Source organism: Centruroides sculpturatus, unplaced genomic scaffold, assembly GCF_000671375.1.
Source record: "Centruroides sculpturatus isolate CEXI.00-Female unplaced genomic scaffold, Cexi_2.0 scaffold2593, whole genome shotgun sequence".
Lineage (NCBI taxonomy): Eukaryota > Metazoa > Arthropoda > Arachnida > Scorpiones > Buthidae > Centruroides > Centruroides sculpturatus.
This window is the reverse complement of record NW_019392573.1, coordinates 10,184-23,673: the sequence shown is the minus strand read 5'-3', so window position 1 is coordinate 23,673 and position 13,490 is coordinate 10,184. Positions and strand designations below refer to the sequence as shown.

Genomic DNA, 13,490 nt, shown 5'->3' with positions numbered 1-13,490 from the left:
TTCTACATTTCAATATCATTTATTTAAACGCAGATTGAAGAAAAATATTGATAATTAATATTTCAATATACATTACATTTCTTGTCCGAAAATGTGTCAGAAATAGAATTTAACATTTATGCAACGTAAAAGACTTGATGATGACAATATCGGCAGCTTTTTAACAATGCAAAGAGCAGCTTAAAATGTTATCCATTTCTAATCAAATCCAAACTTTAATTAAAAAATTTATAAATTTTGAGTACTGTACTGTAAAGAATCAAGTTTCAATGGTCGACATAGCGGAGTACCCACGATCTGAACTAGAGAGGGGCAACTCATAGTTGTGCAACAATAGCACGAACAGCGAAATAGTTTTAAGTTAATCGTGACAGATGACTTTAAGATCTAATCTAGTCACAATATTCACTATTCAAACCGATACTAAATTGCTATGTTTGCATTGTGTGTCAATTACTACACTTTCATTTTTCTTTTAGAGGGGGTAGCTGCCCTCTCCTACCACTCGATAAACATTTTCTGCTCGTTATAATCTCTTCTTTTATTTTTAAAACAGATACGAATCTTTCTGAAAATAAAGACAATAGTCAGGAGCCGAAAATGAATCTTCCGTCAGTGTCCTTTTTACCAGTCTTGTGGAACATTGTATTTTGTCAACGTAACAAGCAATGTCACAATTTGCAAATCAACATATGTATGTCATTAATACTTTGTTGGATAATTTGACTGATTATAAATGCATAAATATTTTTCGTATCTTTCCAGTAGTTTCAAATGCACTTACTGGATTCTCTGTGGTATTTCCAAACGAGAAAGTTGCCTGTATAAACATATCTGGATATAAATTATTTTTTTTCTTACATCCAGAATCTGCAAAGGTAATATAACATGCCTAGTTATGTAATATATTCATTACAAATGGAAATATACAGTATTATGTTTTGTAGGAAGTGTTAAGAAGCAACAGTTTAATCAATAAGGATTCTTTTTACAATTTCTTTAAGCCACTTCTCGGAGACAACAGTCTTCTGTACAGGTAATGCATTATTTGATATTTGGTATAAATATCGTTGCTTACAGTTTTCTGAGTTTAATTAAATAAAGTCCTGACGATAACTGGAGAAGAAGAAGAAGATACTTAGCTCCACATTTTCATCTTCGAAATGTGAAAGATGATCAAAATGTATTTATGGAGCATTCAAATGTCTTAGTGGAAAAACTCAAACAATTGCAGGAAAATGAAATATTCGATGTCCTAAAATGGATGAAAAATTGCACTCTCGATATTATTGCAGGTAGTCTAATGTAAAATATTTATTTAAAAATTATAAATAATTATTTGTTTACATGTAAACATTAAATAAGTATTTATTTTTCCATGTTATTGCTTATAACTTAAAAAAAGTATAAAATGAATTTAAAAAAAAGTGGAGTGTGGCTGTGTCCAAACATGGCTGTGTGTTTTACGTGAATACGTGTACGTCAACGGATATTATTTTCTTTTAGCGTACTATAAGTATGTCATAATCATTCTTTTACAGTAAGAAGTCTTTCGTATCTCTATTTTTGTTTTTACGTTCCTGGCACTGTTTCACTCTATTATATGGTTTTTATGGGTATATCTGGATTGCTCTTGAAAAGCCCTTTTCAACAGTAGACGATTTCTATGTTTTGATTTAGCTTTTCGACGAGCATAGGCCTACATTCNAGTGTCCTTTTTACCAGTCTTGTGGAACATTGTATTTTGTCAACGTAACAAGCAATGTCACAATTTGCAAATCAACATATGTATGTCATTAATACTTTGTTGGGTAATTTGACTGATTATAAATGCATAAATATTTTTCGTATCTTTCCAGTAGTTTCAAATGCACTTACTGGATTCTCTGTGGTATTTCCAAACGAGAAAGTTGCCTGTATAAACATATTTGGATATAAATTATTTTTTTTCTTACATCCAGAATCTGCAAAGGTAATATAACATGCCTAGTTATGTAATATATTCATTACAAATGGAAATATACAGTATTATGTTTTGTAGGAAGTGTTAAGAAGCAACAGTTTAATCAATAAGGATTCTTTTTACAATTTCTTTAAGCCACTTCTCGGAGACAACAGTCTTCTGTACAGGTAATGCATTATTTGATATTTGGTATAAATATCGTTGCTTACAGTTTTCTGAATTTAATTAAATAAAGTCCTGACGATAACTGGAGAAGAAGAAGAAGATATTTAGCTCCACATTTTCATCTTCGAAACGTGAAAGATGATCAAAATGTATTTATGGAGCATTCAAATGTCTTAGTGGAAAAACTCAAACAATTGCAGGAGAATGAAATATTCGATGTCCTGAAATGGATGAAAAATTGCACTCTCGATATTATTGCAGGTACTTCTAATGTAAAATATTTATTTAAAAATTATAAATAATTATTTGTTTATACGTAAACATTAAATGAGTATTTATTTTGCCCTGTTATTGCTTATAACGTAAAAAAAGTATAAAATGAATTTTTAAAAAAAGTGGAGCGTGGCTGTGTTCGGAACACGGCCGGGTGTTTTATGTGAATACGTGTACGTTAACGGGTAACATTTTTTTTGAGTGTATTATATCTATGTCATAATCATTCCTTAACAGTAAGAAGTCCTTCGGATCTCCATGTATTTTTAACGTTCCCGGCACCGCTTCACTGTATCATACGGTGTTTAATGGGTATCTCTAGAATGCTCTCGAAAAGCTCTTTCCAACCGTATACGATTTCTATATTTTGATTTGGCTTTTCGACGAGTATAGGCCGACATTGTATTGAGTTTTGTTAATTTTTAACTTTAACACCATATATATTCACCATAACTATTCAACATTAATGTTTTGTGCACAGAGTCGATAAATATTAACGATAGCTGTAAATTTAAACTGAAACGAGCATCGTAGCTTCTCCGAGTCAAAATGTATACTAAACGGAAAGTATGTAACTCTTCAAAATGGCGGCGCTTCCCGCTCCACCGCGCGCAATGCGTCACAGTGCCCCCTCAACGTAATGAATTCTTTGATCCTTTAACTATCGAGTGGTTTAATAAAATTTTGGATTTAGATGACAGATATGTAGCTGCAATGCCAAACTGTAACCCTCGATTTTGTTATAATCAGTTTTTTGAATCGCTTCTTACTACGGAAGCAAATTTAAAGACTTATTTACGTCAAAAATAATATATATACACATGTATACAAAATATTTCATAGTGTTTTTGGACAATACAAATGCTACTGCAAGAAAAGTAAGATACGAAACTTTCTTCAACGAAATCAACACTATTTTAACACTATAATTTAACACTATTACGTCGCACGGTAGTAATTACCGTGTGACGTGTAAGTGTTATAGAAACTGTTTGACTTAGTCGTTTAAAAGATTGACACACAGCACGACTTTCCCTTTAGTGTATATGTCACTTTTATTATCAGTGGGTCTGTTTAATGACAACAGTTAGAACTATCGCTGACTTTAGGATAAAATAAACAGTAATGTTTCGTCCAGTACTGTATTCTTTAGTAAAATTACTCTGTTCTGCGGTGCCTTCTCGAAACTGAATATTATTTTCATACGACGTGCATTTATTTTAAAAATATAAATGTTAATTTATTTTTGTGCACTGTAGATATAGCAGTAGGAGTTTCTCTACATTCTCAGACTAACGACAATCAAGAATATGTTTCCGCAATGCATAGGTATGGAAAATTCAATTGAATATTTCATTTATTTTTCAAATAATATTTACAAATGTAATTTCTATTAATTAAATAATATGATGTCAGTTTTTATCTGATGAAATTTTTAAAATGTTCGAGTCAACTTTAGTAGAATAAATATGAAACATTCCAAATTTTCATTTTTGATCGATTAACCGAATTTTAAAAGTTTGTAAATTATAAAGAAGTGTTATTGCTATACGTGCTGATCATAATAAATACAGGTAACCCCCGTATAACACGGGAGTTATGTACCAAAAAATTGTCGTGTTATGCGAATCCGTATTATACGAAACAAAGTTCGAAAAGGGTGGTTAGGTTCCGAAAATAAAAAAAAAACATGCTATTATATTTTCATAATTAAGATAAATATCTATATTAAAATTTTCTTAAGGGATACATATTAATATAAATTAAACAACGTTTTCTTTGTCATCACTAAGCACTATTAACCGAGGCCGTTTTATTTTTGGCAAGATATCCTTATCCTATGTGCATATTTCTGCATTATCTTCAGATCCGTGTTCTACCTTTTGCAAAAAATATGTTATTTTAGATTGCTCGCTTTTAATTAAAAGATCTTCATTAATTTCCTTATATGATGCTAAGCACTTATAAAGAATAAAGCATGTGAGGAATAAGGGAAAACATCTGGCAACAAAAATTAGTAACGTAGAGATCTGGCAACACTAAAACAAGTTTCGAGAAGGATTACGTGTATCGAGAGAAAGCGGGAAAAAAATTTATATAACTAAGTACTAATAGTTCACGAAAATTGTTATTTTCGTGAACTATTAGTACTTGAGTATGTGAAAATTTATTACATTTTGTGTTGTAATAATAAATAATTAGTATTCATTAATATTCGTATTTTTCTTCTGTTTCTCCAATACTGTAGGAGAAGTGTTTGTGATAGTTTGAGAATACGAGGACACAGGGTCTGTACCCTAATTGCCACTTACAGGTCGAGTTGGTAAAACTCGCCCAATTTGTGTTTTGGAGGCTTTACACGAGTGGCGAAGGAGTAGAGCTAGTCGGCAAGTGTCCGTGTTTCAGAGTGACAGGAGACAGGTTTTTAACAGACAAGAACAAGAATTTATTACATAACTAAATCTAAATTACAAAAGGTTATAGGAAGCTAAATGCGATTAAATACTAACAAAGATCTATACAAAAAGAGTAGCTCTTAGCTAAGCCTATTCCCGTTAGCTGCGGAGAGAGAGTTCTCAGATCGCTATCGAAAGTACCTCTATGCGTGAAGGAACTGTATGCGACGATCGGTCCGTAGGAAGAATCATTGTCATTGTCCTTGTCCGTTGTCTTCATGACAGGATCAAGGACTCGGAGACTAAATGTGCACTATTTCAAGTACAACTTCCTTTCGATCGCCTCGAACTTCCAGTAGTTTTTGCTTTTATACAAACGTTGTGGGAAAGGGGTCACATGATCGTCCGTTGTTGACGATGACAGTGCAGTCTTGACAACGAAGTCTCAACTTTCCCATTGACCTCCGATCTGACTCTCCGTTTTTTTCCGTGGATGTTTACATTTCGAAAAAATCGATTGGCATTAATGTTAAGATCCCATTAAAAATTTGCGTGCTCACAATAGCGTAAATTTAACGTTCAAATATCCAATTAACATATGAAAATATACAGTGTAGCAACTTATTTCTTATATCTTTCAGAAATAAACTAATTATGACTTCAAATAATTATAAAGTTTGCTTAAATTTTATAACCACAAAAATAGGGAAAAAATGATTACACAAATTAATCACTTAAAGTATATTTTATAGATTTTAAATTATTTTAATTTAAAAAAAAAATTCTATAATGTTTTTCACACGAAATATAATTTTAAATTTTATGTAGATTTAACAGTTGACAGTACTTTATTTCTACTTCTTGTTCAAGTTTTAAATTTGCATTAATTATCTTTTGATATATTAATAAATTTATATAAAAATTTAGAATTCTGAAATATTTTCCTGAATGGATGGTGAGTCCAATGTACTGGTTTTCTCCAGTTTTCTTCATGAGTAAAATGGGAAGAAATTACAAGAGAGATATTGAAATAATTCATCGTTTCGACGAAAAGGTAAACTCAACTTGTTTATGGAATTTTGTGTTGCGATTTAAGTAATTAATAAATTAATTTAATGCGAAGGTATTCAAGAGAAAAAAAGAAAACTTTGTAAAAAAAATGCAGCAGCAACATTCATTAGACAATGAAACACGTAATGCAGAGGATCCAAAAATGAAAACAAAACAGTGTATTATCGATTCACTGTTGAATCTTCAAGTAAATCAAGGTTTAATGTCTGAAGAAGACGTTATAAGAGATATGGAAGGTTTCATTTTCGCGGTAGGTATAATTTACTGAAGGTCTAAACGAAAATAAGTATATAATCGTGCAGGCGTGTATTTTAATGTGATATTTCTATTATTTTAAAGTAAACTAATGTTTTTCCAAAAAAAGCAATTGATTATTATAGTAAATAATATTTGTAATTTCGGATTAATGTATAATTTCTTAACATTTAAAAATTTGTAGTGCTGAAATTTGAATTTTGTCATATATTTTGTCAATTTTGTTATATTTTTATTATGTGAAATATCACTGAAAGAAAATTTCGGATATAAAACAATTGATCTATTTATTATTATATATTTTCTCTATTTGTGCAGATATAGGAAAAGTATAATTTTGACAAATTAAAAATGTGCATCTATCGGTGAATTTTTAACATTTCGAAGATTATTTAAGACGGGAAAGTCGGGTAAAAAAGGATAGTCGTATCTTACTTTTTCGACTTTATATCTGGTCCATTTCGAATGCGTGTTTTCATATTTCTTTATTAAAACAGTAGTTTGTAAATATATGACTCAGTTCTCTGGTAATAATTATCCGTTTTGCAATTATTTTCTTGACTATTAGTTAATCAATTTCCGTTTATAAATACGATTGAAAGTATTCAAAGCAAATAATATCTGAGGTGATGACCGAAAAATTTTCATAATTCGAAATAATTCTGCCCATAATCCAGAATAATCGGAAATGTAAATATAGCCACGTCGTTATATTATCACATGCAGTAAATTGTCTTAAGTCAAGACAATTTAAGCTGGCCGATGAGTACTTTGCTTTCTCGATCGATTAATTACACAGTTCATCTCTTATTTCGTCCATTGACCGAAGACATTTTGTTCATAGAATTATTCAAATTATATCGAATGTCGGGGAAAAATTTTTAGTTTCATTGAGGAACTGAATCTTCCTTTGCAATGGCGTACATGTGTAGCATTGTGTTCTCCTATCCATGTTAAAATTATAAACAGAATTGTTATAATGAATTATTTAAAAATTTTAATTACCTTTTTCTTTGAAGCAATTTTGTAATTTCTCTCCGTCTACGTCAAATTTCTTATATGTATCTATATACAGTACACTACTAAGTGAAGTGTTAGTAGTGTACTGTATTTCTTCGCAAATTAGGCCTAATCTCCAATAATTACGTTTTCCGCAAGAAGTAACAGTTCGATCAATACTCTTTTCTATTAATATTATTTTTTTATCTTTGATTCCATGTATAAACGCCTGTTTTCCGGAAAAAAATAAGGCTTTTTTTTCCTAATTTCATTTTTTCTCCAAAACTTACGCCGGATACAATTTGTGCCATTTGAACGTTCCTGGACTGTTTTCTTATTGGAAAAAAACAATATTCTCTGGAAATAACATCGTTAATATTATGAAGGACTATGTGAATTGCATATGCGAAATGTCGCAAATTTGTGGTATTTAACTATGTCTCGAGAATACGACGTTGAAAATAACACTTTCGTAAATCCTAGCTTAGTACTATATTTTGAAATCGATGATAATCTACTACTATTTTGGTAGAAGTAACCTTATTAAGCTAAAATATAGATTTTTTAAGTCGAGGATGTTGTATGTCATTGTGTACTTTTCCACACAGTTTTGATGATTCAACATTGTGTAAAATTTAGCCAGTACATGCGTGGCAATGACGATACAAGTAATGTAGTTGTAGATTTTTAAGTGATATCACACGAATAGGAAAGAAGTGCTGTATTTATTCATGTCATGTCCTAATTTTACAAATTTATTATATTATATTTATTTTACTAAAAATATACATTATAAAGAATGCAATTTTATATACCATTTCAACGTATTTTAATATCAGGGTTACGATACAACCGCCCACGCCATGTCATGGACTCTCTATTTCCTGGGAAGATTTCACGAAATACAAGAGAAAGTGTATCTAGAATTACAAGAAATTTTTGAAAATGATATGAACAGAGATATTACTATCGATGATCTGACGAAAATGACGTACTTGGAATGCGTGATTAAGGTAAATTTTTCATTTTTTAAAATACATTCAAATATTAGTTTCATACATTACAATTTTCAGGAGTCGATGAGAATCTATCCTCCTATTCCTGGTATTGCAAGAAAAAATTCTTCCGAAATGAAAATAGGTAAATTTTTTACATTATGCGATTTGTTTTTAAATAATAATATTTTATATTTGTTATCGACTTAAAGCATGAAATTGATGTCATTCAAACAGGTAATTACGTGTTGCCTGCAAATTCGACTCTTCTCATAAATATCTATGGTATCCATCATAATCCTTCTGTTTACGAAAATCCCGAAGTTTTCGATCCAGACCGTTTCCTACCTGAAAACTATAAATTGCTTCATCCTTACGCATTTCTGGCATTTTCTACCGGTCCACGAAATTGTCTCGGTAAGTGATTAGTGAATAAATACAAAAATGAAAGAATTATGTCATTAAAAGAATTTATTTACAGGAAGTAAACTTGCCATGATTGAAATGAAAATGGTTTTGGCAAATGTTCTTCGTAATTTTAAAGTCTACTCTTTGGATCCTCAGGACAAAATCGTTATTTCATACGCAGTTATGTTGACCCCAATACCGGGTATAAGAATGCGTGTAGAAAAAAGACGAATGTTGTAAGATATTTACTAATATGTATAGTACGTTTGGGTAATTTTTGTTTCAAATATATATCAATATTAACATTGGCCTATATCACATAATCTCGGCGAATGAATTTAGAAACTGTATCGAAACAATTATACTTTTATTCAACATTACTCATTTATTGTATTTCATATTAAATTTGCTTTACATTAATACTATTTTTGTTGTTTATTGCATTTTATTCATTTATCACATTAATCATTTCTCATATTTAATTTTACGTATATTAAACTGTTGTTAACAATATACTAGCTGTATCGTATGAATTGGGCCAAACATAAATAATTTACTTTTAATTTTTAATTAGAGATTCAGACTATGTACAAAAAATTATTTAATTTTTGAATCTATCAATTAATCCCTTTTTTCACACACCATAGAAGTAGCCTTTACATTAATTTGAAGAAATTACTTCATAAAAACGAATAACAATAGGTAAATTGTAACTATATGCAAATCAAAGATAACTCGTATCTACCACTAGAGGGCTTGAACCTGATACAGATGGTATAAAACTTGGCAGATGGTGAGAAGATTTACTACATTTTTAATGTGAAGGTGTCAGATACCTAAAATGAGAGGCTGACGTCTAATCGCTTTTAATTGTAAATTTTACCTATTGTTATTCGTTTTTATGAATTGATTTCTTCAAATCAATGTAAAGGCTACTTCTATGGTGTGTGAAAAAAAGGATTACTTGATAGACTCAAAAATTAAATAATTTTAGTACATAGTCTGAATCTCTAATTGAAAATTAGAAGAAAAATATCCTGAGTTCATTATGAAATTGTAAAAATAAATTTAGTTAATAATATATTGATATAAAAAATTTGTAATTTATTTTAGTATTTTTTTGATATGCTATAGAATGAAAATTATATCAATGTAAGTTTAATAAAGGTATTTAAGATATTTGAATAATTAATATGTTGTTCTTATTAACACAAACACTATGATTATATAGCAGATAGTTCGATAAAAACTACTTTCCTTTTATATAAAATGTATACAATCGCGAAAATAGTAGAACAAAACACTAGACACGATATTGTATATTACAAAAGTAAAAATTGTATTTCATTTATACATTCGATGTTCTGTACTTGAAAACTAGAAGCAACAGTGAAAAGAAAAATGAGAACACCAATGTAACGGAGTAAAAATCAAAGCAGTGAACTTGTGTCTTGTTTGCATTTAGTTTATACGAATTTATGAAGTGAAACGTCTTGATTGCAATAAAATGTTATTTTTCCAAAAATGTAAGGAATGTTATCATTATCATTACCTTAGCATAAGTTAGGGGGTTGTGTCTAATGGAGTCCTTCCACCTTATCAAAAATTTGCTATTATTTCTTCGATTAAATAACGTTAATTTGATATATTTCATAGAATAGTACGTTTTAACGGAAATCGATCTTCTACGTGAAGTTCAATGAACATCAATTATTATTTGATTGCCTGAAGAGACCTGAGGCCGTATTTTGGTCACTGTCTCTGGTCTCTCGCAAGCCGGTCGCTGATTGGCGAATCATTTGGATTAGCCAATCACCGACTGGCTTGCGAAAGACAAGAGACCACAGACAATAACCAGAATATGGCCCCTGGGGCCGTATTCTGGTTATCGTCTCTCCTCTGTGGTTTCTCACAAGCCAGTTCCTGATTGGCTAATCATTTGTTTATGTCTCGAAAAATGGTCGCGTCTCTCTAAACGCGATTCCGGCCAACATTTTCTCTGTTCGCTTCTGTCGTTTGTCAGAGACGAGCGGGTAATTGTCTTTCGACCTGCCATTCGTCTTTTGCCTCGATATCGTTATATTTATTGTTTTTCTCCGAAAATAACAATGTCTTATATTAATTTTTGCTCTGAAAAATGCGCTAGGTCTTATTTTCAGGGAATATCTTATTTTTTCCAGGAAGAAGAATTAACATTTATTATTGAACAAAAAAATTTCCAAGTCGAACTTAGACGAGTGTTGAACTGTAGCCTTTTTATAGCGTCAACATCGGACTTGATGACCAATTAGTGCTTACTGAACCGTAGCACTATGCAAATGTCATGTGGCATGATTCCTGGCCGACCAATTAGCCATCACCAGCCGTAACGTTATGCAAATCTGTGATTCCCAAGCCATAGTCTTATGTATATCATGCCGTGTAGTGTAATTGTCTGCTGCCCAATCAGTGGCTGTTCTTTCAAAAAGCTAACGACCACATTCAACCATCTGTCGATGACCCATTACCACTAAAGAAAAACTTCTCTAGTTCTTACTTTCAGGGGGAAGTCGTATATTTCGCAATTCAGTAAAATCTGTGCTAGGTCGTATTTTCTGCGGATGTCTTATTTTGGGGGAAACACGGTAATATGGACGACTGGATGCTACTCGCGCTGTACAAGCGTATTAGAGAACGTTCTCAACTCGGAAAAAAATATTTCCAGAGAGAAAATGCTTCTGATTTTTTCCCAGTGCCTATTCTAAAACGTCACTGATTCCATTTTTTTTTAATTTTTAATTATCCTACATCAATTACTAAACTATCGAATATGATGTTAATGTTACTTGGATAGTTAAGGAAAAACTAGATGTTAATATTTCGAAAAATATCCAAGTATGCACGCTTTTCTAACTTAGGTTATTAAAATTTTTATTTGTTAAAAGACAAATTGACATTACAATCTGTAAAAATGTTATAAAACAAAAAACAAGTTGGTCGAAATTACGTGTTTTATTTAAACACGTGCTTTCCTTGCCACGTGATCTATGATCACGTACTTCGCATTTTCGAAAATGTTACAATTTCATTGATGAAAATCCTATACCGTGTTGCGCGCGCAGTTAACCCAAACATGTATAATCAAACGAATAGAATCGTGACGTCAACAGCAAAGATGAGATCGTTACGAACGACCAGTATCACCACTCTGTATGAGAGTAAAATTTCGTCTCTCGCTTTGACGTCATTTGTCAGTGAAAAAAGAAACGAGAGATAAGTGACCGGAATACGGCCCGTGCTCTTGAACAAGAAACGCCGGTTTTCTTATGAGATCATACTCTTTGACATATTGCTAGTGTGATGAGAGTACTGCTGCAGAAACGGCATTGAGGCTTTTTGACAATTAAGTTTACAAATCCTCTTTGTGAATTTGGCTTTTTCAGGAACTAAAACAGCATTTATATGGTCAATGATTTCTATCTATTGAAGTAATTCATTGACTACATAAAGTTCTATTTCAAGCAAGAGTGACCTCTTGCTTGCAATAGAACTGTCTAAACTGCATCTTGCTGTACATGAACTAAGACTACGTGGAGTGGGGCCTGAAAACGGTCGTAAGTGCAAACCATTTCGTTCTTATTTATTGATTAGTCGGTCTTTAATGGTTTGATAAAAACTGTACAATTAAGAAAAAAAATAAATAAATAAAGCAATGCGGGAGTTTTCGCAGATTTCGCTTGAATGAGAATTTAGTTAAATATATTAATTAACTAAATATCATACTCAGCTCTAAAATAATGAATGAATCATCAATCATCAGATGCTTAGAAATGTGTATTAAACAAACATCAACGTTTTTGACTCGTATGAAAGGCCATCTTCAAATGCAACCGAAATTCGAACGTATTTTAAGTTAAATATGATCAATCGTGTTATTAAGATATATAACGGTTATTTGTAAAGCGTTATAATTAGATGAATTGTAGATAGATAGTGGAAGTAACGACCTTGCAGTGAATCAATTCCACCTGGTTTAGCTAATAGTCCCAGAGGAACTTACAGAAAAGAAATGAAGGTTTAATTTAAATGAAAGTAAGCCGAAAACAGCATTTCAGAAACATAGCAAAACATCGTTTTTTTCTATTGAAGTGGTTATTGGCCAATCATAAATAATTTAGCATGATTAAGCTACACTATATATATATATATTACTGTGAAAGACCGAAATTAGAGAATGTCGATATTCTCCGGTGAATGTCGACACACAAAAAATACGTCGGTAAAAATCCGAATATTTTGTTATATTATTATACATTCGAACAATCGCCGGTGTATGTCGACAAACACAGATAAGCTTTGATGGAGGTCGAAGAAATTGTTAATACTTTTGAAGAAAATTTGAGCAGTGGCCATAACAAATAGCATATTCCAAAGGAAAATATTAAAGAGGAGCTGCAACCCACCACATCTTTATATCAATCCCTGACTGAACAACACGAAGTTATTTCTATAATAAGAACGGCTGCAAAAGAGAATCTTCTACTGCAAGCAAAGAAAATGTTAAGAACCTCAAAAAAGAAAATTTCCTTCTGCTGAAATTGGTGACACCGTACGAATACAAGTCCCTGATGTCGACCGTGGCCGTACAGATGCCCAAAATGTGTTGGCGGTTGTTGTTGGAATAGAAGACTTCAACTTTATATATTCGCAAACAAAAATGGTACCCTCAAGCAGCTTTATACCCGTAATCAATTCGTAATTTGTAAAAAAAAGTTACTTTACTTTCCGTAAGTGATATTTCTTCACAAGAAATATCGTCGAGAGAAGCAGCTGCAGCTAATTCGAATAGTGGAGGAAAAGGCTATACACGCTGTCATTGCAAAAAGAAGTGATCCACGAATAAATGCAATTGTAAAAGCAAGGGACTCTTGTGCAATTCAAAGTGTCATAACAGTTTAAGTTGTTGCAATAAATAAGATTGTATAA

General features: G+C 31.4%; 1 protein-coding gene across 1 annotated transcript; it reads left to right on the top strand.

Annotated features, from left to right (window-relative positions):
* The first annotated feature begins 275 nt into the window (after window positions 1–275).
* LOC111617625 (cytochrome P450 4C1-like) lies at window positions 276–9,098 on the top strand. Its single transcript, XM_023358896.1, has 12 exons — window positions 276–444; window positions 557–694; window positions 766–878; window positions 948–1,036; window positions 1,105–1,295; window positions 3,661–3,730; window positions 5,725–5,851; window positions 5,921–6,118; window positions 7,962–8,135; window positions 8,196–8,262; window positions 8,355–8,534; window positions 8,599–9,098. The coding sequence occupies exons 1-12, from the start codon at window positions 375–377 to the stop codon at window positions 8,763–8,765; spliced, it is 1,584 nt and encodes a 527-aa protein (XP_023214664.1). The 5' UTR covers window positions 276–374; the 3' UTR covers window positions 8,766–9,098.
* The last annotated feature ends 4,392 nt before the right edge of the window (window positions 9,099–13,490 follow it).